Below are 27,471 nucleotides of genomic sequence, written 5' to 3'. Positions count from 1 at the left end.
TCCGGTTTTGCTCACTTTTTGCTCTGCCGTTCTCTGAGGGAGGTAACCGTTCGCCTTCTGCAGGGACACAAACTCCCACGGCCAGGGAGCAGAGCAAACCCTGCAAGCTCCCATTCAGCCGACAGACTGCTCTTATCACTTGTCCTCAGTCCATCCTTTAGCATGTTTTGAATGGATGAATAAAATCATGGATCGGAATTGTCAGGCTATAAAAATAAGTGCTGTTCTCTGCCATTCAAGCAGACGGATTGGGAGCTAGCTGAATATTTCCTTGCAGGGTCTCTAGTCAAGTTCCTATTAATTTCATCTCCCTCTAGCCACCTCCACCCCAGCTCTGCCGGAGTTAGACAGCTGAGAAGTTTTCCACCCACTTTTTTACTCCTCATCCTCGCCCACATACAGCTAACGAAGTGAAAGAGAGAATTGTTAACGAGAGCTGTTGGAGGGAGGGATTAGACAAAGGGAAGAGAAAGGAAGGAATATCAAGAGAGATTAATTCATGCTGGCTCCAGCTTGAAAACAAGGCCCTGCTGCTCTGTCCTTACTACAAGATGTCTTAAAACACTCATGGTACGGGGCTGTGGAATGTTATTTGGCTGCTTCGAAAGTGGCTTGTTTTTATCAGCTGGGGAACATGGCAGCGAGGCATACGGACTTCATTGAGCTCCTCCGTTATGGTTCTCTCAGCAGCAATGTCTGTTTACTTGCCATTGCTGCTCTTCAGAGATCAGGCGTTTTATTTCTTTTCTTACTGAGTTTTAAATCCGGTTTGTTCTTTTACAGTAATTATTTATTAGCTAATAAGCCCTTCCTCGGGCTTGCAGTATTGGGTGGCCTTTAGGTTAAGTAATAGGAAATGGAGCCCTTTACTTCCAAATTCAACACAGGCAATCAAAACTGGTTGTTGTCTGAAGGATGTTTGGCGTTTGGCATGCAGTGAGCTCACAGGATCTCAGGCCAGCTCCCACTAGGAAGATGTCTAGACGTCACATGCCAATAAGTTGTTATTAATTCCACTGGTTCCAGCGCAGCCCGCACAGAAATGAAGGACCAAACAGCCCCAAAGCTCATGCTGCCACCTGGGGCTGGAGCACATTGGCAAGGGTTAAAGTGTCAGTCGGGCTGAGCTGCTCTCGACTGGGATATTGGGTGGAAGGCAGAGCCATTCCTGGCTCTGAATCCAGGGATGGAAAGTGCTTTGCCAGCTGCCTGGACTAAGCACGTGAAGTAGCTTAACTCCTCAGATTATTTTTTTTGCCATGCTAAAGGTCCTCAAATGCTGGGACTATGCCACTCCACTGAGAGAGTTTTCACTGGTCATAATGGGAAAAGATTTCTATGCTCAGTTGGTCGAGTTCAGACTGTTTTCCCATTCAACTCCTTTCTGCATACATCCATTGAAATGCTCGCACTGGAAGCACAGGGGTGGCATTTAGAAGAACAACCCCTTATCCCTACCTGCCATTACAACCAAGTACAGAAAAATGTCACAGAGATAATGTTTGTTGAGCTTGGATTGTCTACAGTACTAGGTGATGAACTGCCAGCACATTTGCATTGTGAATATTAGGGTTTTTATAACATCTGGATTAGTAGGGGCTACTTTTCGAAGCGATATCCTTGCCTGGTTTGTCCAGATACTTCCAAAAGCAGCCACTACCACTGCCTTCCTAAATGTTTCTTTCAGGTTTGTTCTGGTAAAAGTCAGAACCATGTGGTTTTATGAAGGGGAAGAAAATTGGGATGCCTGTTGGTATTACATGTTTGTGTTCCAAAGCATCAGACTCTTGAGGATTAAACCAGGATTAGGGCAGTTTGGCAGCTGAGGGCTTTACTCGAGATGCTGCAAAGATAACTGGGCTCCCAGTCTCAGGGATTTACCCAGGAGCACACAGACAGAACGAAAAGCTGATGCATGCTGATTTCAAGGGATTCCTTTTCTTACAAAAAAATCACTCCATTCCCTTCTGGCTCTGAAATCCCATACTGTTTTCTGCTGGATGCTGCTGCTTTGCTCCCAGTTTGGCTGGAAGGTGAGAGCAAACCTCTTGTGCTCGGGTGTGTGAGCAATGGGTATCCCAGCGCAGAGCAGGGTGTGAGCACACAAACAAGAGATCTCCTTTACCTCTTTTCCACAGTGAATTTTTCCCAAGATATTGCCCACAGACCAGGCTTGTTTCCTTCCACCATTTTAAAATCTTTTTCACCTTCCCACCTAGCTACTTTTGAGCTTAGCTAGGACGAGGTCCTGGCACAGCTATCTGGCTCTTTGGCTTTTTTTCCCTACTCCCATGTCAGACTTCTCTTGACCTACATAGCTGGAGCTGTTGGCATCTGCGTGTGGTGTGTGTGCATGAGCGTGTGGGTGCATTTACCTCTGGGCCACCAAATGCAGCTTGGGGCATTGCAACCGTTTTTAGAAGAGTCACAGTATCACCCCTAAAACTTTGGCCACAGTCCAAAATGGATAACTACATTCCCCTTTATGATTTTAACTGGCTCTACAGTATTATTCTTGACTTCCCATCTAGAGCTGTCACTTTGCAAGACTAATAGCTGTTAAAAAGCTGTCCAAATTTATCCTCTTCTGCCCTTGGAGAATCAGTTTCAGCTTGTACATTTATAGTGGCTTTTTCTATTCTCAAACAAAATTGTTAGATCAAGTGATCACAAGAAGAAAGCTTTCTCGTGATTCAGCAGTAGTTCAAAAAGCAGTGTCTAGGGCTCGAAGTCAGGGGGCAGTGCTCTGAACATGTGCTTGTTACTAACCTGGGGCGTTAGGCCCACTGCTACGGGAATAGAAAAAGGAAGAGGAGTAAACTGCCTGCCTGCGTAATTCAGTACCCACGTTAGAGCTATTTTCACATCACAAATAAAGCAGAACTGCACAGCTCTTTCTCTGGTGGACACCAGAGGGAGCTGGGTTTTCTGGTCTCCTATTTTCACCCCTAAATTTGGGTTGTTCCCATTTTTGGTTAATTTCTGTGTTTTGTAACCATGAAAAGTGGATACTTTTCCACTTACCCACTATTCTGCTGAGGTGAAAAGGAAAACAGTCCCCTTTAGAAAGTAAAATGCATATGGGATCAAAACCTTTGAAACTCATTTCCCTACAGGATTTAAAGTGCCAAAGCTCAGAAAATCTGAAATAACTCTCTGATAATACACCCCGCACAGCTATAGACACATCCACGGTGCAGCTTTATAAGGAGCAAAGGAATGTCTTGTGTGAGTTTAGTTTAGGATATTAAAAAGAAAGTCGAGAGATGCTTTTGTGCACTTCAAAGCACTCCCTGGAGATAAGGACAAACGGCCAGAGGGTGTTGTAAGTTTTGATCCTCAAAGTCGTTAAGAGAGGACAGCACCGAAAGTGATATTTGTTCCAAATGTGAGGGCTCAGAGTTCCTCAAGTGAATGGCTGCAGGGAAAGCAAAGCAATCTTGCAGGAGCATCTCTGCTATGGTGGCCTAGACCCTACTTTCTTGCTAGCAGTCCAAAGGAAGAACTAGAAATAATTAAAGCCATGATAGTTCTCCAGAAGCCTGTGACGGCACATCGCGGCAGGGAGAGGGGAGTGCCATATGGCTGGCTCCTCGTTAGCCAGGCCCTGTGTAGAGGCAGGGCTTAGGATGCTTAAAGAGCACAAGCTGTTGAAGAGGTGTGCGAATTCAGCCCCCACAAGTGACTGAGCTGCTTCCTTTTTCTGTGTGGTGAAGCTCAGGACAGGCGTTCCTCCCGTCTCCGTCACGAACCACCCCTTCCTTGTGCCTTGCCAAGTGTCTCACCACACGCGGCTTCTCCAGGGGCTCCTTCTGCACCACGCAGGTTCCAGCGGGGCTCAGGGGAAGGGTTATGGGATCAAGGTGCTTCCCAGGACCACTCCTAAGAGCAAGCTGGGGCCCAAAGGGGCCGCATCACCCCCTTCTCTGGGGTTATATCAAAATTAAGCCAAACCCTGCAGTCACAGCCCTGTGAGTGACCTGCCTCCTGTGCGAGTGTGCGCGTCCTGTCACCCGTGGAAACCATCCCTGAAAAGCTGAAAAGAAAGCAGGTGGGTGTGGGGCTGATTTCCTATGTCCTGGATGAATCTCCCAGGTCGTTCGCTTTGGGCTCTTTGCTGATGTTGTCATACACAAACCTGTTTTTCACATGGGGAAGGAAGGAGGAGAGAATTACCTGGGATGAGGTGATGTGAGATGAGACCAACAAACTAATAAGAGCACTTGTATGCTTGTGAGCTCCACTCATGGCTAGCAGCTCCTTTGTTAGCTACTCTGCCACAAACTATACACTTACCCACTGCTCCCAAACCCCTCTGCTTAAGCCTGCCCTACATTCAGCATCTTTAATTTTTCTCTCCTTGCCTGGCAGATTGTGAGCACGCTGACTATGGAAAACAGCAGCGCATCGGGGATCTACTACTGTGTGGCTTCAAACAAGATCGGTGAAGAAGAGAGGAGCATCGAGTTCTACGTCTCAGGTAAGCAGCACAGGGACACTGCACCAAACCTGGGTGCTGCTGCTGCGACTGCCTCTAAAGCTGCACACAGCTGGTGAGCGTGGCTGGAATGGAAAATCCCTGGGCGTTGTGGTTTCAAAGCTCTCCAAACCACCCAGAGTCCAGGCTCTTCACCACATGCAAGGTTGGGTCCTGCCAGCGCCCAGCTGAGTTTGATGTATCCAGCAGCAGACCTGATGCCCATTTTGCCTTTTCCAGCTACAGATTCAGGCCCCCAGTTTAGCTGCCTGGGTTTTAAAGCAACGCTCAGGACAGCTGAGCACTGTCCTCACGAAACCTCTAGCAAAAGCTCAGTCCTTTGTAGTCATGCAATGGCCTGAAGCTTCTCTCTGACTCGGGAAAATGGTCGCCTCCAGTTAATTCGGTGGACATAGCAAAGGTGAGCAAGGCCAATATCCAGCCCTAACGCAGGGCTGCTGTCACTGGGAGCTGCTGTGACTTTAGATCCCTGCCCGAGCAATCAGCCTTTTCTCTGCCCTTTAAGGAGGGAGGAGGTGAACATGCTAGTGCTCCAAAGAACACAAATCCAAACAAATATGTTCTTAACCTTTTAACACAGGAATTCTTTAGTAGTGAGATCAGGACCTGCATCATGCTTTTAGGAGAAATGGGAGCTTAAAAAAGGCCAAGAGTCCAGGGAGAGCCTTGTTCAAGTGCTTAACCAGACCAAACTGAATCACTTCTGTAACTCACTTTCTGGATGAGTGGATGTTGGCCTGTAGAATTTGCATCAAAATAACAATTTTAAAACAAATTGTGCAGAATTGCCCTGGAAGGTAAATGTCTCACTGCCACCATTCCTGGTCTTCCCCATGAAGCCGATTCTGAGGGCTGAGCTCACTCAGGGCAATGCTCTGCAGCCCTCTGCCTCTCGTCCATCCTGTGTGGTTTGCCTCTGTTGCTCAAAAGCAGTTCAGCACGTTTCCCACCAGGCTAACCAGCCAAGCGCTCACTAAAGCTTGTCACCATTCTGATTACACAGAAGTACCGATGTACTATAGCAAAATGTGATCCAAGGCTGACGAAGCTGGTGCCATATGGGGGAAGGATTGCGCCTCCAGTTACAGCTTCTGTGCACTACCCAACGCCTTCTGGAGCCAGAAGGGAGTTTAAGCCCCAAGATGTTCTCCAAAGCCCGAACTCTTATTTATCAAAGAGAAAGCCATTCAAGGGTCACTTTGAGAGATAAAGCACAGACATGAGAGGTCCACACGATGCCTTTCAAGGCAGACCAAAGACTGGCCATTTATTTTACCCTTCCCTTCCAAGTGTGAATCTTCCCGTGGGTTTGTTTCTGCTCTGAGCTCTGCCAGCTATGTTTGGAGGGGTTACTCAATGCAGCATGTTCCCGAGCTATTCGCAGTACTTTGCAATACTCGGGGGCTAAAGCCAGCACTGCTGCAACCAAACAGGCAATTGGCATGAGGGCAGGCTCCCAGGGCTGGGACAACGGTTGCACCTTTCACAACTATGTTTTATTTTCATTTTGTGCCTTTCAGAGAAGATTCTTTTACAAAAAAATACTGAATTGGCACAAGTTCTGTAGTCATTGTGTTGTTTTGTTTTTTTTCCCTACAATGAGGTAGCATTTCAGACTTTTTTGTCAGGGCACTGATGAGGGGAAGCTTAGTCGGGTGCTGCCCAGGCTGCACCTGCTCTGGGGGAAGGGCCGGACTTCAGCCTGGTGCTCGCAGCAGCACCGCGCTCCTTTCGGAGAAGTGTTTATCCCAGGGGAATGCCACCAACAGCCATTTTGTTTTTTCCACTGCTCAGCCCCCTCAAAAACTCCCACAGGCACTAGAAATAGCACTGCTGTCTATTTTTAAAGCCTTTCTCTGGAATCCATTTCAGTGCAGGGTCACCAGGGTTTGCAGATCACGCTGACAGCGAGCCAGAGAAGGGGGCAGTGGGGTGAGCAACCCTGGGGTCCGGCAGCCACGCTGCCCTCCCGGAGCTCCTGCAGATGCCCTGCGAGTGCCCCACTGAATCTGTTCAAGGCCTGCCTGGTGCTTGTATTTGTCTCTGCTAACCCCCCTTGCTGAAACAGAACCCGTCTCGCAGCCATCCTGCCTACCACAGGCCTGCCAGCAGTGTTCCCACCTCAGCCAGACGACTGTTTTGTCCCATGCAGAGGCAGTGTGGGCATCCATCAGATGCTCACACAGCTCCGTGCCATTGCCCAGCCCTGCTGGCGCACCAAAGGGTGCTCGAGGCTGCCCGAACCCTCCCAGTGCAGCCCAAAGCTGAGCTGGTGCCCTCTGGAGGTGCCCTCTGCCACCAAGGGGTATGATTTACCTCCTAATCTCTGCTCTGCACCTTGGAAAGAGCAGCTGTGTATCACTGGAGGTCCACAGGACATCAAATCCAAGCCTTTGTGTAACTGTACTGCAAACAACAAAATGGGATCCCACCCATCTGAAACCTCTGAATATGCTTGGAATATAAATGAAGTATGATAAGAATAACAAATAATAACAAAAGCCTCTTATCTGATTGCAAAAACAACTCCGAAAAATGAAATTGAGGATTTCTACCAGAAAGAAAATCCTATACTTCAAACTTGAGATAAGAATCGGCTATCAGATGCTGGAACAATGGATGAACTGGGCTTTCCTACAACTGCTTGCCACTCTCAGTTTGCTTACTCCTGACATGGTTACAGGATTTATGAAAAGCTCCGTGCTGCTTCAGATGGAGGGCTCACCCCTTCTTTTTCTCACTCTCCCTACATGCGAATGCCCGATGGAGACCCCCCCTCTGACAGGCAGCGGGATGGAATTTGGGCAGGAGCAGGAGTTTTGAATTATCCAGATTATTGTGCAAAGCACAGGAAATTAAAACCAATTAATTCCTTGTAAATACAAATGGAGCCAGACTTTCTTTTGATTTATGCTGACTTTTTACCTTCTCCCAATGGCTCATTTCCCTATTTTGTCATGGAATCCCACACAGTTGAGAGTGAAATTCGCGGCTACTACACTGTAATACAATACGAAAGACAAATGTTTGGTGACTGCTGATAAAAGAGAAAAGGCCCCACGGTGCATTCTTTTGGCCAAGTTATTAGGAGTCGGTTAAAACACTGTATCTGTTCCGAGAGAGGAAGTTAATCACTGCTCAGGTTCAAGATTGTGTAAGCAAAGTAGTCTAAGAGATGAACTGACCTATAATGTGCTCTCCACGCTGCTGCTACTCCCCAGACAATTCAGGTAGGAGGAGAAAAGAGAGAGGAGAGCAAGAGAGACTTTTTTTCCCCTCTTTTTCCTTCCACTGTAATGAAAATCAATGAATATTCTATTGGAGCTGAAAGAGCTTCTTGAAAGACTAACAAGATGGCAGAGAATAGCACAAATTCCAGCTAAAAATATTCAAAACGCTAAATAAAAAATGTCAGTAGAAGAAGTGATAAGAAAAACAAGCCCGTCCACTGCTCCCAGAACAGTAAGTTGGCAGAAAAAGCCCTGCGCTAGCGAAGTCCAGCAGCAAGGTGAAACTGTTGAGCACCCCTCACAATTTCAGCTTGCAAATTAGCACGTTGGGAACTTGCCCTGAAATGACAGAGACCTCTGGGTGCTCCAGCCTGCGCTGTCACTGCCGTGCACCAGACGGTGCCTTCCACAGGACAAGCTCTATTTCCCCTCGGGGCTTTTTTCCACTGCCATTCACAGCAACTTGCCCTGCCAAAAAAAAGGGGTGACGAGTTGCATGACCCAGTTCTCCTGAAGAAAAGCTCCCTGAGAGGCAGAAGCAAGGGCAAGCAGGGCTGCAATCCCATCTACTTGGGATTAGCCTGCCTTGAAGGCTTGCAGAGCTGCAGTGTTTTACTCTGGGTAACACGACCAAGCTCCAAGCTCGCCACTTCACCTGGAATCCCTTCACAGTTCCCCTGTGACCCGGCACTAAGGCTCACAGGGTAATTCAGGTTGGAAGGATTTTCAGAAGGTCTCCCAGACCACTGAGCTTATTTAAGGACCAAAAGATCCATCTGCTTTATTTCTGTAACTCTTGCAGGAGCTAAGAGCAAATGCTTAGAAAAGCAAACAAGTAACGAGGGCATTTTTTCCCTATTTCACTTCAACGGGTGCTAGAGAGATGCTGCTCATACCACATCCCATTGTTTTCACTGGACCTTAATTCCTCCTGTTTCGAGAATTTCTGCTGGCCTCAGACTTTCCCCCCTTTTTGATAAGCATCACGTTGGCGTGTCAGAACCACAAGACATCAGACGAGAAGAGTGGTGGTATCACACACGTCAGCTTGAGCACGCAGCTAGCGCTAAGTCAGAAAGAGCAACTGAGCCTAACAAAACACTGCGTGAAGTAAAGTGCAATTTCATGAAAAGGAAAGAAAGGAAATATAACAGTCCCCACTGCTGTGGCCTGAGGGGTCTCTTCTCTTTTTGGAACTTTTGTGAAACATTTCTGGTGCTGGTCATTAAAAACCATGAAGCAAAGCTTGCTGGTTCTATTCCAGATGACTTGTGAAGAAGAGAGACTTCTAACCGCATCTGAAAGCTCCCTTGGGGCTCTGGAGTGTATGTAATATATGGTTTATTATAAGGTAGATTGGTTATTTCAACAGCCTTGCTATTTACGCTCAACTGTAGCTTCAATGGAGCTTTCTGCAAGAGTTTGCAGTGTGAGCCCCTGGCCAAATTCCTGCTCCCACGTGGAATTTGTCCGATTGCAGGTGTGAAGTGTACTTGCTCGGCTTTAACTTCTGTCCCCCCCCCAAAGTACCACCCATTTCAGCCTAGCTTGAGAAAGCATCTTATGAATAGCCCAGTACTGAAGCAACAGTCTACTGGATTTGTTGCAAGCACTGTTGGTGTTCAGGAGGTAGCCCAGAGCTACTCCTCCCAAACAGCCTCAGCATCCCAGTACTGTGCCTGGTAACGTTTCTAAGGGATTCCTCACAGCTCTCCATTTCCACCGCTTCTAAATCCTGACCTGACAGCCAGAACACAGGTCACTGTGGTTATCAGGGCATTTTCATTAAAGTCTGTTGGTATATAGATGGCTGAAGCTAACAAAATAAAAAGGGAAAAAAGTATGTTGCAGACACGATTTAATCGTAGGTCTCTGGCAGCTAATGCAGAAATTGGAATTATCTGTAGGCCAGATTCTGGCACTCGACTCAGAAACACATTTATTGTCTTAAAATGGATTCAGTTCAGCACTTCAGGAAAATTGATTTTTTTCTGAAGTGAAAAGTTACTAAAAATATAGCAAGAAACTGCTTATTCTTTTGTGGATAGATTGGACTCGTGCCTCCAAGCATTACTCGGCTAACTGTTACAGCCTCCAGGACTCACACATCATTAGATTAGTTAATCCTTCCACTGATCAAGTAAATATGCACATGATGAAAGTAAATATCCACATCATTGAAATAAAAGAGAATTGGGAAGATTATTCGGTGGTGAAGAAAGAGAGTGTCACTTGTGAGAAATGGGAGAGGTTTCTCTACCCTTACGCAACCGCACTTCCAGGCACTGGGACCAGACAGAAAGGTCTCATGAACACATTTGTCTACCTGCATAGTGGAGTCTCCTAGTCCATTAACCACTTCTATATAAAAGCTTTCGATTAATTACTTGAAAATGGCATGATTAGAGTACTGAGGGTGAAAATTACCCCAGGTTGGAGCTGTGATGGGTGAGGTACAGTCGTTTACTCAATGCCCAAGCACGAGTGCCTGGCTGTGAGCACCAACGCCGGTCTCACTGAAATGGGCTGGTTGCATTGGGGCTGCTCTTGGAAATGTGACCATCAAGCTGCAAACAGGCAGCCCAAATGTTCTCAGGTGTGACTGAACTGTGAACGTGTTTTCTCTTCCTCCCAGATGTGCCGTTTGGGCTGCAAACAGACCCACAGGTCACAACCATTGTGGGGAACGACGCCCAGCTGACCTGCCGGGCCTCCAAGTACATCTACAGCAACGTGGGCTGGTACTACCCCTCCTCAGAGGCGGCTCCCAGCGACTCGGTGATCAAGAAAATTGACAAGTACTCCATTTCCCTGACGCTGGTCATTGCTAACGTCACCAAGGAGCACGGTGGCCTCTACAAGTGCAGAGCTGAGAACCAGCACAACAGCACGGACACGCTGGAGCAGCACACGCAGCTCCTCGTCAGAGGTGGGTCCTGTCACCTGGGCAGCGGGGAGGGCATCACTCTGCCAGAGGGGCTGAAATGCTGTGTGTCTGCAGCTCCCTTTGAGGCTTTGCAAAGCAGAAGGTGGTCAGCATTTCTTAGGGACAGTCCTAATACACACTGCGTTGGTTTTTTTTCCGTGTTTCTGAGTGAGGTTTGGCTCCTAGGCATGTGTAGAACTCACCCAGCTGTTGCTGGTTTCATGCAAAATACTCGCCTTACACAGCGAGGTGATTTCAGCAGCCTTTTACCTCCCTAATTCCGTGCTGGGTGCAGACTTAGCCCTGACTGAGCAGAAAAGACATCGCCCTCGTGTAACTGACAGCCCACCTCCATCATGTGGGACTGCCACCCCAGATCTGTGTGACTGGGAGAAGACCACCCATCTACAGCCACCAGGGTGGTGTAGATCCCTAAACAGCTTTGAACCCAGCTATGTCACCACAAATGTTACCGGCCGGGTTTATACTCAAGCCCCATGTACCGTTATTCTGGGTGAGTGGGATGCACTTCACTGGAGTTACATATAGCCAAACCCCCCAACTCTTTTATTTTCATCAAATAGTGATACTACAGATCCCAAAGCCTGGTTTCTTTGGCTCTGCTACTGAGAGCAAGGCAGTCCTCCCAGTGCTGCACAGGCAGAAACTCATGGAAAATTAGTGAAGCTTCTTCTGCTTCATAAAGGAGAAGGTGAGAGTGATCAACTCAAAGCCTTCTCAGTAAAAAAAAAAGGCTGCTGAGAAAGCGCACCATTCTTCTCCCAGTGAAGAAAAACCCAAAGCACAAAAGCAGAGCAGAACTAAATAACCAGAAGCAAGCCGGGGTGAAGAAAACAGAGTCCTCTAGAAGCTGGGTTAGGCAGCGACTTCTAAATTGGCTTCTCCACTTACATTAATGGATAACGAGACACCGAAGGGACAGCTATGCTGCCGTAAGCACTTGTCACTTAGGTAAAAAGCAGGCAGCGCAGGGCTGGCTTCATTCTCGTTTAAGTGAAGGAACACATTGCCCATGCAGTCTCCTCCCCAGAGTAGCCAAGGCTCTCGCAGCCCCTTCCCCTCCACGCAGACACACACACACGTGCTCGCCCACGCCACAGCTGTGGCTAGCATGGCTCCGATACCTGAGTGGGAGGTGATTTATTTTAAGAAATGGCAGGAGCACCTGTCTCTTCCTGCAGTTTGGAGGAAGGGAAAGAATCTCACTGCTACCTTACAGCACTCACAGCTTGGCTCGTCCCCACCGCTGGCACCAGAGCCACCTGCCAGCAGCCCCTGACACGGAGGCACCGGGCTTTTGCTGTGCTCTGCATTCAGGCAATTTGCTTCTCTCTCCCCTGGCAGATATTTTTGTTCGTTTAGTCAAATTTCTGCCTACACAGACACCTACACATGATGGCTACGGGAAAAACACAGCTAAACTGGGAATACAGCCATGGGAGAACTGGAATCTTAATCACGCTCCTGTGAGAATTACCGGGGTCTGTTATTTGTCTGGCACACGGCGGAGATGCAGTTTTTCTCAAGAACATATACAAAGTCACCCCTCCAAACCCATTCTCCTTCCCCTACACAAACTAGCTTTTAAATAGCTCCTTTAAATGTATTAACACCCATCAGCTATTCTCCTTATTGATGGCTTTATGTATTTTTTTATACTGTGCTAGCAATTTCATTCAATTGCTTTCCCATGCCTTTTATAAATGAGCATAACCTATTCTGTTCTATAAAGCAGAGATTAACATGCTGTGTAGTAAGTAGATAACCCCTCTTGTGGTGGAGGATGACCCAAAATCCTCAGAACTGGTTCCTCTTCGCCTCCTCCCTTCTTGTTTTGTATTCACTCTGCATTTGCTCTTCCCACTCGCTGTCCTCTGTTTCCTTCAGAGGCTGAGAAACTCAAGGAGGTTCCAGCTGGAGCTGAATCTACACTTAGGCACTTTGAAAATAAGCCAGATGAACTCCTCCCATAATCTTTTGTGGGATTTTTGCTACCACTCATCAGCAAATCTTTGCCACTTCCAGCAAGGCCACGTGGCTGGCCAGAGGGGAGACGATGGCAGAGCTGTGGGAGATGCCTTCTGAAATGTTGCTGTCTGTTCTTCTCCTTTGTGACTACAGCAAAGGCAGCGCCGTACGTTATCCAGAATCTGACTGACCTGGAGGTTAACATCAGCGGCAAGATCATTCTGGAGTGCAAAGTCAGCGGAACGCCAGAGCCTCACATCACCTGGAGGAAGAACGGCCACCCCATCTCAGCAGCCTCAGGTGAGCGCAGGCGCTTCCAGTGTGTGTGGCAGCACCGCGCCCGTGTATAAACCCGCGAGGGAGAGTGTACCTGCAGGATGGGTCTGAAAGCATGGTCCTGAGCAGCCAGAGGGCTGTGGTGCCTGCTCACGGTGCTTTGCAGCTAGCCACCAGGGCAAGCCATGCTGTGGCAGATCACACGGCCTTTCTCTTTCTCCCACAACGCAGTCCTGAGAACGTGCTCTCCGTTCAGCTGGTACAGCAGCCACCACGAGCAGGGAGCGTGGGCTCCTCCACCCCAGCCTGGAATTCCTTCTCCTCTCTCTGTCCTGAGATCTCCTATAAATCTTGAAGGAAGCTGTGTCAGTAGCTAGTCCTGTGACTTTAATTATGCTTCCTGGACTAGGTAGGAAATCCAGGATCATACATAATTCAGATCAGACTGTTCTGAGCAGAAACCCTTTACAGCTACTGAAATTTTATAAATAATTCTAGAGGGACAAGCATGTAACATCCAACCGATGGAAACATAAATAAAATATTTGGAAAAAACACCTCGGGGTAAATATTTCAGCAGAGTGCATGGCAAGTTATGTGCAGCACTCTTGTTAACAACAGCAGGATTCATGGGCAGAACACCAACCAACGCAAAGTGTCCTTCCCTTTTGGATTCAAAGCCCAGCGTGTTTTCCTGTTTCTACCCCAAACATATCCCTAGTGAGATGGAGAAGTTCTCAGTTTCGTGCCACAAAATCAGGAAAATTACACATGGAGAAGCCTCACCATAGGTCATCCCTAGGCCACCTCTCTCTTGGCTCTCCACCTCTAGCCCCTGGCCTTCTGCAAAGCCAGGATGGCTCCATGCAGTGATTTTGCCAGGGATGCAATCACATAACCTGATCCCCATGTTCCACATGCTAGAGCTCCCAACACTTCCCACAGCCTCCAAAATGCTGGCTTTCTCCAGTAGTTTCTTTGAGTTCCCTTTTCTTCCAGTATATCCCATTGCTATCAGAAAACCTCTTTCCGTCACTTCAGTAACTTCCATAAATGTTTTGTCAGGCTCTGTCTACTCGTCATAAATAAACAGCCACATTTGCTGTAGGTTAAGTGATACCCAAGCGATCTAAACAGGTATTGAGGTGAAATAAAGTGTCGGGTTGTTGCCAAACCACGAGGAACATGGAATTAAAATGGCTCCTAACAAGAGCATTTATCATGCCTGCATGGATGGGAGCTCATTTTCAGTGCTCTGCCTCCTACAAGCATTTGTAGGCAGGTAGATTGTTGTTACAAAATTAACCTAGATCCCTCACTACAGGAATTTCCATGGAAAATAATACCCTGGTCATTGAGCGAGTGAAGAAGGATGATGAAGGGCTCTATGAATGCAAGGCATCCAATGACATGGGCCAAGACAGCACATCAGCCTTCATTAAAATACAAGGTGAGGTCCAAGCCAAGGTAAAACACAGATATTGTGCTGGACTGATGAGAACTTTTTGTTCAGCCAAGGACTCTGGCTACATTTCAAATCCATCTGTGCATTTAACCCCCAGGTTCTGAAGAGAAATCCAACATCGAAGTCATCATTTTGGTCTGCACCGGTCTAGCAGCTACCCTCTTCTGGCTTCTTCTGACCCTCTTCATTCGGAAGCTGAGAAAAGTAAGAGAGCTTCCATCCTGTGCAGAGGCTCTGCTTTTGGACCCTCTGTCAGTGTAGCACCAGCGTTTAGGGCTGAAGTCGAGTCTGTGTGAATGTTTGGGACAGAGAGTAGAAAAAGTGCAAAACGTTCCAGTGAAATTTAAGTCCAAGATTTCTGCTGACAGTGCCTCGGCTTTTCAAAAGATCGCTTGTACATGTGAGCCTCCTATCCACTTCCACGGTATCAGAAAATCAGGCTCTTCCTTTTTTATGAGACAAACTTCCTTGCAAGATTAGGAGACAGAACAAAATCCTAATTCCCCTAAAATGAGGGCTTGATTTCAACAGCTGTCCAATAAGATTTCTCTGAAATACAGATATTGAAAGGAGCCCTGTTTAAAGACAGATTCTAGGATGTTTACTCTAGAAATGAGCCCAAACCACACGGCTTATTTTATCTCCGTGCCCTGGTATTCTTTTACTTCCTTTAGTGACTCAAAAAAATAAAATTTCAGTAAAGTTTTAAGGAATTTTGCTGTTTTTAAACTGTAAACAGAATGGCAACCACAGCTCTCTGCTCTGAAGCTCGCCCAAACTGCAGTCTTAGTGCTGATACCCGATACTTGAATAAAATTTCCCCTCCTACTGCAAATGCAGTAATCAAATTCATGTTTTTCCTCCTTGTCTCAGATTTTAAAGAGCTGTGGAGAACAGAGAATTTCCTATTATATTCCACACCCATGCAAGTCTCTTTACAGGTTCCACCACATCCCAGCTTCTCACTGAGCAGCATTAGGAGTAGCAGTTTTCACCAGCTCTCAACCACTTTTAATTTAAAAGTTAATTAATTTAATATTCAGTTTAAAATTAGCATTAAAGCAATAGCTACAAAGCTGATAGCTGTGCAGAACCAGCCTGTTACAAAAAGCTGCTTAACTGTGAAAATGCAATGGAACATGCTCCGTGGGGTGCCAGGAAGTGCAGCTCGCAGGGTGCACAGGGAAATGCACTGAGCTCCAGTAACAGATACACCTAGAAGACAATGATTGATTTTGTGTCCTCGGAGTGTTTACCAACATTAATCCATGACTATTCCCAGCACGGCTGAGTGGCAGGCATACGTAAACATTTATTTCCCAGATAAGAAAAAAAAGAGAGGCAGAAGCTGAAGTGATGCACGTATGGTTCAGAATAAATTTCAGAGCTAAGGCTGGAATCCAGGGAACTCCCCAGCTTGCACTCCGTCTTGTCGATGACAGCTCTCTCCCATTAGAATTGCAGGGTAAACACTGTGAATAATTTCTCCAAACCCTGTTTTTAGCCCGATGCCACAGACATTAAGACAGGGTACCTGTCAATTATAATGGATCCAGAGGAAATGCCTCTCGACGAGCAATGTGACCGTCTTCCCTATGACAGCAGCAAATGGGAGTTCCCAAGAGACAGACTGCGGCTGGGTGAGTGGTTTGGAGATTGTTACTGTAAAGAATGATGATTTCTCATGCTCCTTGATTTCAGTTATATCTATTGCATTACCCAAGAAGCAGCCCTCCATTTAGTGCCAGCATATTCCTGTCCTTCGGTGAGAACTGGCACTGAGTCACAGAATTTAGCATCATCCTTAATGGGGAGAAATGAGATTTGGTAAGAAAAGCAAAGATGTCTCTCAAAAAAGTGATCACCTCTAACTGTTTCTTGGAGAAGTGAAACCAAACTCTTGACAGGGAAGAAAGGTACCTTGGGTACTGTCCCTGTCAAAAGTATCGTTTCACTCCCATAGGGGATGATGGAAAGAGAAGTGAGTCTGAAAGGTGACAGTCTTAGTGTCAATTTTCTTTTGAAGAAATCTTCAAATTCTTCAAATAATCAATTCTTTATCAACCATTCAAACTTGGCTTTGAGCTGTAAAGAACTACCAAGAAAAATGAACCAAATTGAATTCAACAGCTCAGCTCCTTGGGTGATGGAGCAAGGAAATGTAAAACGCAGCCTGTGTTTGCTCAGAGGAACGGCAACATCTGTGTGCGATGATGAGTGCAGGGAATATGCGTGTGGGGGGGTGCCCACAGAGCCTTAGCTGGAAAACATGGAAGAAAGAGGAAGACAGGCAAAAAATAAAAATTAAATTAGAAGATGGTGGGACATGGGGTGAACCTGGCAGAACCAAAAAGCCAGACCATGATACCCAGTGTAGCCTTCTGCATTGTGGGTCAGAGCCCTCCAAGCACACTAGCTAATATGGGCCCGAAAATTCAAAGGAAAGGGAAAATGAGAAAGATTATCACCTGAAATTCATTTTTTTAATAGTTTTTACTTCAAAAAAATGCCAATAACTGAAGGGTCAAAGGGTCCTGGCTGAGTGCCTTAGCTGGCTGTCTCTGTGACTGTGACTCATGAGATCAGTCTTCCACAAATCTATGTTTAACCTGGCCTCTGACTTCCCAGGGCTTGAGGATAACTGTATGCAATGTTTTTACCCTTAGGCCATATCTATATCTATCTATATATTTAGCCTTGCCTTCAGCTGAATCCAGATTTATTTATTCTACTCTGTTCTGTCACATACTGTATTGCATTAAAGTCATATGGATATAAAGCATACTGTTTATATCCATATACTGCAAATATGTGATACAGGTTTCTGTCGACTACCGGTCTGCGTTGTGCCTGGGTGCTGGAGCCTTGGATTTCTTGCAGAGCTAAGGATGCATGTTTCCCTCTTATCTGATGCAGACTGTTGTAAGCCCCCTTTGGCTCATTCTCGACTCTTGCTTCTCTAGGTAAAACACTGGGTCACGGTGCTTTTGGGAAGGTGGTGGAGGCGTCTGCTTTTGGCATTGATAAATCTTCAACCTGCAAAACAGTTGCCGTAAAAATGCTTAAAGGTACATATCCCTCTGAGATTCTCAGAAGACTCCTCAGGGAACACGTGGGCAACAAGCTTCCAGTTCTCAGCTCCAAACGAGTCCCAAGTTCATTGTGTTCAGAAGGGAGTGGGTTTGCCATATGGGAGCAATTAGTCGTTATACAGTGGATGTTAACATGTAGGAAATGACAAGTGGGCTCCATGCTGTGCTGCTGATTAAGTCTTGTATTCCTAGAGGAGGAAAACAGCAGCTTCCAGGTCTGTGGGGTTAGGAGGGAAACAGATTATGGAATGTAATTACACTAGATAGTCTGAAATTGGATCTAAGCCTTCGATCACAGCCCTTCCAGATGTAGAACAGTTCAAGGGGCTGAAAAAAAGCAGTGCCAAGGGAATGAATTAGAGACAACTTGCTTCTAATTATTGAAATTAAGGAAAGCTTTCACCATTCAGCAGTGGGGAATGGATGAACTTGGAGACTGCTCTTTCATATTACATTTACATACAAAGCCTCTGCAGACAGCGCATGAATAAATGCATCAGCCAGTGCCTTGGTTCGTGGGTTGGAGGATTTTAGCTGTTCACGTAGGATTTTTCAGAGGCACAGCTGATGCCCACTGAATGGCTTTTCATAGCCCACATTGCTCTGCATCACTGCTGCATGACAGCATTAACCCTTCAGTGCCATTAATCAGCAACTTCTATCACAGCATTTGCCTTCCTGGTGCTCTGCTACTTCCCATCTCTCTGAAGTTCCAAATCCATCAGTTTTTCACCTCTCTGGACCTCCTTTGAACCTTGTCTGCCTTCTCTGCATTAGCCAGTAGATCTTTAGATCATCTTCTCTTCTGCTGTTGTTTTCTCTGATCCATGCCCATCTCCAGACCCATCCCTGAAGTAGCCTAGAAGCCCCTGGTCCAGCCAGACATCCTTCTCCATCCCAAACTTACTGGCCTGGATAGCTCTGGGTTTTCATTCACTTCCATGCTGTGCTTCCCAGCCGATCCTCATGTCAACTCTACCCTGCCCACACATATTCAGTGAACTCTTTGACAGTTTCTCCATCTAGTTTTACCCTTTTCTCCCCCAGTGTGGCCAGCAGCCTCCTGCTCTAACCTGGCCCACCCAAACTAACATGCCCATCATTCATCATGTTCCTGAATAAGCCAGATTCTCTAGTGGGAGTCAAACCATTCAGAAAACAGAAAAAAAAAAAAAAAAAAAAAAGAAGAAAAAAAAAAAAAGAAAGAAAAAAGGCTCTGGAGATGTTTGCATTACTGTAATTCTAGCATATCTGTCATTTCCATAAAGTCGACTGGTATCTGTTCTGACTTGAAGGCTACATCTTAACGTGCTAGATTATCTGAAGCATTTTGGAGGCTGTTCTCTTTAGATTTTACCAGGCATGTGTTCCAGCTCATGCCAGTGTAAATCAGGAGTGATGCCACCCACATACATACCCATCTATAAACACTGTTGACTGAAGAAATCTTGGGCTTGGAATAACTCCTTTATGACACATAGCTTGGTGAAAAAGTTGTTTGTGGAGAATTCTACAAACAGATAAAGAGGTTACATTTGTCACACTGAGTGATCTGTTATGTAACTATTTCTTCATTTTTAAATCTGAAATGATTTTGCTAAGGGAAAAACGGAGGCAACAGGATACAGCCATTTTGTTAAAATACATTTTGACCATGAAAATTTTGGAAAGAAGACAGAGGAAATAGGCCAGTATACGAACAGAATTCTGGCCAGAATTCTGCCTTTCTTAGCTTTGCCAGCAAAAGAGAACAGAATTACACTGTACCTGGCCAACCAGTGCTTTGTCACGTGTCGAGTTTGTGGTTAGCACACAAATATGGTCCCCTCTGCTTTGCTCAGATGTGTATTTCTTGGGTCAATGAGATCTTGCAGGACTGAGATTCAGCAATGTTGTACATTCTCTAGCACATTTTGGGACCATCTTACAGAGGTGCTGGATTCCTCCATCACCTGCACTGGAGTGTTGCTCAGTACTGTAGAGGAATATATTCTGAGGTATCATAGAGAAGTACTGCTAAACTGCACATCACTGCTACAGACAGAGAACATTCGGCTGTGTGTTGTTGTTGCTTGGAATGATTGTTCCTTTACTTAGCCTGCAACATTCAGTCCTTGCAAAGGCTCTCTGGTATCTGATTTAGCGTAGTTCTAATACAGGACAGTAACCCTCCGTAACCCATTCTAGAGAAAGGAAGAGTCACCCCAAAGATAAAGTGGTATTCCACTTCATAAAGGTCAACAACAAACAATGAAACAGCTGAATTATTATCTGTGTAAGAGTCTGAGAGGTAGAGATACTGCGAGTAACCTGGGTGGCTTTTGTTTCCAAGTATAAACAGGATCTTGCCGTGTCCTGTTAAAGATATCCTGTTGAGTAAAGATGATTTTTTCCTGTTTATCTTAAGCAGAATGTGCAACTACTAATGAATGCAAGGCTTTAATGTCTGAACTGAAGATCCTCATACACATAGGACATCATCTGAATGTAGTCAACCTGCTGGGAGCCTGTACCAAAGCTGGAGGTGAGAAATGCTCAGTAAATAGGGAGCAAAGAAGCAGCACTTGTCAGGTACAATGGCGTTTCAGTGTGTCTGTGGTGGAGTGTCCAAGCCTCATGCACATGTGGAACATGGCCACAACACATCGATGGCTTTTGAACATCTTCTAGCCACTGGTGTCACTTCTCTGTATTCTTTTTCTCTGTCCTTTGTAAGCTTGTCTGCAAAAGAGAATAGAGACTGCAGAGAGGCAGGGTCCTTAGTTGCAGTTAGGCACCCAGTCCTCCACATAGGCACCACTGATCATTTCCAAGTTGCTTTTCCCCTTCTTCTCCCTATTCTTCCCTGCTTTATCAAAGAGGAGGCACCAGGCCAAAAGGTACTTGAGGCTTCATCTTCCCAAGCATTTCACTCTTGCCAGGCAAAGGCAGGCATTTTGCGTAGTATACAGGACCCTTAGGCAGTCCAAAGCTGAACAGAGCAACAGCACAGATCTCCAAGGGGCTGAGCTGCCATGACTTGCTGTACACCATGCAAAGAATTTGCCAGGAAACGCAAATGTGAACCAAGGGTTCCAGAAATCTTAGATCTTTGTCCCTAAAAACATCCCTTACTTTCCCATACTGCCATACAAAGCATCCTTACCTCCTACTAGCCTGTACTTTAACTTAGGGTACCAACCCTCAAAGATGCCTCTTAACTGGTTACAATCAACCTTCAAAACAATCCCCAATGGACAGATTTAAGAGAGCTGAGGACAAGGAAACCAGAGTAAAATAAGCAAAGGGGAAGGAGCAAGAGAGAGAGTGCATGCATCTGTTATCATCTACGACTCTGAAGCTATCATTTTCCCAAAGAACATAATTTCGGTAAGGTAGATGTGCTAGGATGCCAGAAAAGAAATGTTCCCTCCAGCAAGATACTCCCAGTTCCACAGGAGCAGTCAGCAACCAGCAGCCACAGACGCTTCTGTAATCTGGGAGCCAGGAACAGGGTACTTGCAGGAATTCTTGCAGCGCTGCAAGCCCCAGAAGCTTGTATGGGAGGATGGCCACCTTTAGCTGAAGGGTTTAAAGGTCGGGTGCATAAGCAAATAGCCTTGGCTAGTAGCTGGGGCTGTGAGCAGAGAAGTAACAGTCTGAATGCTGGTGACTCTGCTGTCCTGCCAGCGAGGTGGCTTAACACAAACACGTGCCTAAACCATGGCAGCATTATGAGGAGGTCAGGAGATTTTAACAAAAACAGTAATTCACCCATAGAGTTGTGGCTGCCTAGCAAATCCATTTCAGTAAATGATCCAATACTGTGAGCACCCATCCTCTGAGGAGCTTTTTCTCCTAAGAGTCCCTGTGCTTCCTGTTCTCCACTCTGCTCCATTCTGATGAATGAAGTATCCTCCTTCTTCCCGGTTCCCGGCTAGCTGCTACCTCTGGCCGCAGTGGCTGAGCAGAGCAGTGCAGCAGGGCCTTGCAGGGCACTGTGGAGCCTCCAGGCAGGTGCTGGGTTGTTTGTCTTTGAGCAATGCAACTGCAGACTAAAGAAAAATAGCCTCGAGCTCTCAAGACAGACACTGGGATAAGCGTTACTATTAAAATGCCATCGCAGAATATCGTGCCTTCTTCTTGTTCGGTTTTATACAACCATATAGCAGTGTTCCTGATGAAGACTGCCATTAAGCATGCCCATATATTATTTCACCAATGTAACAAGTAACAAATTTTAACACCTTCGCTGAATGCCTGATGTTAAGCAGTTAGAACAAATGCGTAGTAAATGCTCTGCAATGAAGAAATAAAATAGAGAGAGGCCATGCCTTTTCAGTCACTACAGCACATGTCCGACCGGACCCAGGAGGCGGGCTGCAGTCCAAGTCTGTGCGCGCATTTCTGGCATCGCCAGAGCAAAGTGCTGCTTCGAGCTGTCTCTTTCCTGAATGGCCAAGTGCAGCTCTTAGCATTTTTCCTTTGAAGTTCAAACACATAAGCCTGAAATACGTTTCTGGACATGAAAGTAGTTGGTTACGATTGATAATAATGGATGTTTACATACATTCTAGTCCCATGATTTTACCTCATCTTACAGCTGATGATTACAAAGCGCAGTGATTGTGCCAGAGGTAGACAATGCCATTGTTCCCTTTCCTAATGGCTCACACTGAAACATAAAAGGATTTTCAAGCAGATCTTAAGAATATATGTAATTGTATAAAAGCAGCAATTGCACTGAACTCCACAGTGGTTTGCACAGAAATAAGAAAGGAAGAAATTGATAGGACTTTCCAGGCTTTCAAAAACTTCCCACTAAATATTTCTGCAAACTTTTGATTTAGATCTGTCTAGGATCCTGCACGCTTTCATTGCCTCTCTTGGCATCAGTTCCACCTAAAGCATGCAATTGTAAGGGCAGCAGAGAAAAATGAGGCCTACTCCATGCTATGGATCTATGTACAGAGTAAAACAATGTTAATGACATAGGAGTGTGCATATTCTCATTTATCATTCCGAATTTTCTTTTGTCTATAAATAAGAAATAAATTCCAACTGTTAATCATTAATGGAGAAAAGTAAGAATCAGTTCTGTGTTTCCTGCTTTCCCTATCTACTACTGGTTGGGTGCTCCTGGAGCGCCAGTCCTCTGCTTCCTCATTTCCTCACCCATATAACAGCAATGACAGTATTTCCCTATTTTGGAGAGGATTTGTGAGGATAAGTTAACATTAAGTGCTTTGCTGTGCTTCAAAACTCATTTGACTCTCACTGTCTTTTCAGGTCCTTTAATGGTCATAGTAGAATATTGCAAATATGGAAACCTGTCCAATTACCTACGAGGAAAACGAGGAGATTTCATTGCATACAAGGTAAAACATGACAGGCTTCTCACAGCCATAAGGCAACTAGCAACCACAGGCCAGAAGTTGGGTTGTTTTCTGCAGTGGCACTGAGACAGTCTGGTATTTATAGATTCCTCCAATCATAGAATCACTTGGTTTGGAAAAGTCCTCTAAGATCATCCAGGCCAACCTTTAATCTAGTACTGACAAGTCCGCCCCTAAACCATGCTGCTTCCCACACCGTTTCAATTCATATGAGCAAGAAAAAGGACCCTTTTTGCCTGCAGGACCTCACTCCCATCCTCTTTTTCTCTAGCACCTGCTAAAGCATTAGTTGCACAGACCCCAGCACTGCAGAGCCTTTGAGACAGAAAGGGAACTTCCCGCGATGCCAGCACGACCCGGCACAAGGAGGTCACAAACAGTAAAAAACTGCTGTTAACTCAAAACGCAAGCCTGGTCTGGAGACCTGTGTTTGGTGCCACCAAAACCAGCTCCCCTCCTCCACCACCTGCTCATTCCCATCTTCTTTCCTCTCCTTCCCCTGTCCCAGCCCCAGAGCCCATGCAGCATGCAGCAGACTGGATCACAAATATGGCCCGCATTACAACGTACCAAACAGTTTTGGTTTCCCAACAATTTTATCCATCCCCATGAACATTTGTGCTAGCACAGACTGGGCTAAGACACAGAGGAAGTCAGAGGAGGCCAGAAATGAGCGCTGGGGAGGGGTGGAGGCTACCTCCTCACTGGGAAAACAGAGCACCAAAAGGGCTCTCGGATCCAAGCCCTGCCAGAAACTGGAGCCTTGCCAAGATGTTTTTTTTTTTCAGATGACTCGATTATTGTTGTTATTATTATCATTATTATAGCTATTGTGTACAGGCACAGAAGTACATAAGGTAATTTGTGTAAGAGAAGGAGGTTTTCCTGGTACAGTCACTCAAAATTTGTTTCTCACCATTGTTTTCGTGAATCGCAGGCACTGGTTACGTTTTGCTCCCCGGAGGGGGGGGGGTGAGATGGCTGCATTTCAGTGCACATCACACTCTATACCTTCAACTGTGATTTTTAGTGTGGTTTCCCAAGAAAGCAAGAGGTACAGTTACAGTATATCTCTGCTCATCTGTCAGTCTCACCGAGACAGCTTCCAGCTAACTTGTATGATGGAAAATTGGAAGAAGTAAATGGAAGGAGATGTATTAATAAATAGGAAAGCAGGCTTCATGAGTTCTGCTCTTCAGGGAACACCATGTTCCAGTGTGTACTGAGCACATCTCCAGAGGACCCTTTCTCCATATGCCACTCCATTACATATCTTTCAGTGCCCAGGCATTACGCGATCCAAAGCTAACAATCAGTTTGTGCCATTTCTAGTCCCAGGAAAATTCTGACCAAGCAGAGAAAAGTCTGGATGAGTCCAACAGCGATTTGACCGAACTGATCAAGAGACGCCTTGAGAGTGTAGCCAGCACTGGAAGCTCTGCCAGCTCAGGATTTATTGAAGATAAGAGTTACAGTGATTCTGAAGAGGATGAAGAAGGTAAAAGAAACCTACCTAATTCCAGACCTTTTATTAAGATTTCTGTTACTTCTTCTGCTGTTTCTTGGACAGCGTCACACACGCTGTCACACACTTCACATTGCTTGACTTCTTCCAGAAATTGCAGATTCTTTCTTCTGCGTGTGCCCCTCTCCAACTTTCCCACAAAAAGAGATTTGCAGTAACATATGTATATAAAAGCTGCTCCTATTGTGTAGGAGGAGTAACAGCAATATTTTACTTCATTTTCATGAAGATTTGTTGGGGCCAATCTGTCCCCAGTCTCTCTGCTCACTATAAATAGTTCCCTTCACTTTTATCCCCAGATGTTGTTTTCCCCATAGCTAAATTATGTGAATAATGTTGGGTGAAACTTTTTGAATCATCTGATGCTCTACCCCCAGGTCAGTGGTTCCCAACCCAGTAGAGCTGTAGCTCTGCAGAGAACTCAGGAAGCTAACACTGTTCACAAGCAGGACTGGGGTCATCAGCATGGAACTGGCACCAGTGCTGAAAACATTCAGGAGCTGCTGCCCCAGAGTTGTGCTGTGTCTGTGATCTCTCCTAGATGCCGAGGATCTGTACAAGCGGCCTCTGACATTGGAGGATCTGATATGCTACAGCTTCCAAGTGGCAAAAGGGATGGAATTTCTCGCCTCCAGAAAAGTGAGCTCATTAAAACATCAGGGCTGAACCTCTTTCCTACAGTCATGGGCATCTGATATGAAGAAATCAAAATATGCTTTTGAGCCTGTGCAATCTGCTATTTGCTTTTGTAATAACGTGTCAGAGATCACATTAGCTCTAGTGGTTAAGCAGTCAGCAGCACTGAAGGAGTTGTGAAGGAATATCTATCATCTCCTTGGCCAGGGACAGAAGTGAATGCAGATTGTAAGACCATTTGCAGAACTGCCTCTTAAATGAATGCAGAAAGGTTTCTTGTAGAGAAAGATCCTGCTGGTGTGGTCAACAAAAGCACTACTGAAAAGTGAAGAGGGAACACACCACTATTTGTTCAGCATGACACTGATGTTGGAGAACATCAGCAAAGTCAGCACCTCGTTTGCATAGAAAAGAAAAAAAAATTTATGTTTGCAGCCTGTAGAAAGACTGCTTTTTGTGTAAATCTAACGTAATATATAGACCAAAGTACACGCCAAACAGCAATTGCCTATGTGAAACTACTGCAGTCTCACACACTTCTGCTCACTGATGTGCAAATATGGCTGCAGCTGCTTTCTGATCTCTCCCAGATTTGGCACAGAATAATTAACTGGAAAATGGCACTCCCTTAGGCTCCCTGTAACCTTGGAAGTTACTTCAGACAGAAAAATCTGAAAACTAACTGTGACGCTTGGTTTGTTATTTTCTTTTTCTCTTCAACCTGTTTGGCAACAAAAACTCATTTACCTTTCCACTTCCCAAGGAGGTCTCAGGCTTTCAGCTCTAGCAGAGGCCTGTTGTCCAGGCAGAGGCTCTGATCTTGCCTGTCTTCATTCCTTCACAGTGCATTCACCGGGATTTGGCAGCAAGGAACATCCTTCTTTCAGAGAACAACGTGGTTAAGATCTGTGACTTTGGACTAGCCAGGGATATTTACAAAGACCCTGACTATGTACGGAAAGGAGATGTAAGTGGAAGAAACTTGAAATGCTGATCTCAGATTTGTATTCCCCCAGGACTTAAGCAGATCGCTAACAACACTTCTGGCAACGTGTTCTGTCTTTTGCATTCTCAGGCAAGACTTCCACTCAAATGGATGGCTCCAGAAGCTATTTTTGATAAAATTTACACAACACAGAGTGATGTATGGTCTTTCGGAGTGCTGCTATGGGAAATATTTTCCCTGGGTAAGAATGGTTTAATACCTTTTTTTTCCCCTAATTTATGGCTCTGTTGCTATGAAAAGCTTTTAACAAAAGATGGTAAGGTGATGCCACGTTTCTGTTCCAGTTAGTACAATTGCACGGTGCCTATCAGGTGTAAAATAAAGTCACTGGGCTGAAGTCAATGCAAATTGCATCTGGCAAAGTACATGAAAACAGTGAATACCAGGGAGCTGAAGCAGGAATAAACCAAATCCAAAACACTGGACCTGACATTTGCAGTAATTGAAACCAACAGAGCACTGTGATAATGCAAGCCTCTGTTGCTCAGGAGTGAAATATTTCTTTGGGAGCAATGAAAAAGTTCCCCCATCAAACTGTATTTTCCCCTAAGCCGGCTGCTTCAGGAAACCATGCAGCCCAGAGGCTGCAGAGGATTACACCGCTGTTGACACAGTGGTCTGATGCTGCTGGTGGCAGACCAGGAAACCCAAGGGAGTTTGCCCACAGGACATTTTATCCCAGCTTGGTTATCTTCCCCACAAAATCCAAGTCAGATTTTAAGTACGAAAAATGTATTGGCAAGAGCTGCCATCAGGTTGATATGAAAGCCAGGCAGTGCTAGACTCTGCGTAAGGCATTTTGGCAGCAGACAGGTAAACGCATACTTCTCTGGCCATATCATTTGCAAGCCACAACGTTTTTGAGAAAAATAGGAACAGCATTCTTTATACACTGCAGATTTCATCTTCTGGTGCTGTTAGAAATCTCAGCCTCACTAAGATCTGGTTACTGTACAGCAGATAAAGCCCTGAAATTTAGACAAGAAGTCTTGCAGACAGTGGGATTTTACTGCTCTCAAATTCTCCTTGCGGAGTGGCAAGTCCTGCTTTCCTGAGGGAACTCAGGAATGCCAGCTCTGGCTTCCTGATCAGCATTCGCAGACAAAAGAAAACAAGGAGCACTGTCAACTTAAGCTGCTGAATCTTAAAGCTAACTGTAATCTGCTACCTTTGGTCCACCGATCAGCTGCAGTTAATGATGAGGCTCAAGATGCCAAGTCAAGACCTGGCTGCAAAGTCTGGAGCTATTTCTAACCTGAGCTTTATTCAGGGCTGTTAGCAAGGAACACAACCTGGTTCCAGTCCAAGTCTTTGATTTGGACTTTTCTCTAGTTTATATCAGCATGCAAACCAGAAAGTTCACACCCAGGTGGTTAAAACAAGTGGCAGGTGCTGCTTTCCCCGGAGTTCAGTCCTATTTATTTACAGCTTTGTTACTTCGCTGTAACACTTC

General features: G+C 45.7%; 1 protein-coding gene across 2 annotated transcripts in view; it reads left to right on the top strand.

Moving 5' to 3' along the window:
- Positions 1 to 27,471, top strand: part of LOC137863467 (vascular endothelial growth factor receptor kdr-like) — a 131,954-nt gene that overhangs the window by 81,455 nt on the left and 23,028 nt on the right. The window contains exons 12-24 of one of the 2 annotated variants that reach the window (XM_068696591.1): positions 4,372 to 4,480; positions 10,364 to 10,657; positions 12,797 to 12,943; positions 14,244 to 14,369; positions 14,482 to 14,588; positions 15,889 to 16,024; positions 17,348 to 17,452; positions 19,884 to 20,000; positions 22,745 to 22,833; positions 24,184 to 24,349; positions 24,918 to 25,015; positions 25,857 to 25,979; positions 26,088 to 26,199. In XM_068696591.1, the coding sequence (XP_068552692.1) occupies positions 4,372 to 4,480; positions 10,364 to 10,657; positions 12,797 to 12,943; positions 14,244 to 14,369; positions 14,482 to 14,588; positions 15,889 to 16,024; positions 17,348 to 17,452; positions 19,884 to 20,000; positions 22,745 to 22,833; positions 24,184 to 24,349; positions 24,918 to 25,015; positions 25,857 to 25,979; positions 26,088 to 26,199 (1,729 nt within the window). The remainder of the gene's footprint in view (positions 1 to 4,371; positions 4,481 to 10,363; positions 10,658 to 12,796; positions 12,944 to 14,243; positions 14,370 to 14,481; positions 14,589 to 15,888; positions 16,025 to 17,347; positions 17,453 to 19,883; positions 20,001 to 22,744; positions 22,834 to 24,183; positions 24,350 to 24,917; positions 25,016 to 25,856; positions 25,980 to 26,087; positions 26,200 to 27,471) is intronic. The other variant, XM_068696592.1, reaches the window with a different exon arrangement.

Source organism: Anas acuta, chromosome 13 (assembly GCF_963932015.1).
Source record: "Anas acuta chromosome 13, bAnaAcu1.1, whole genome shotgun sequence".
Classification (NCBI taxonomy): Eukaryota; Metazoa; Chordata; class Aves; order Anseriformes; family Anatidae; genus Anas; species Anas acuta.
The sequence above is the reverse complement of the archived record's forward strand: the minus strand, read 5'-3'. Positions and strand labels throughout refer to the sequence as shown.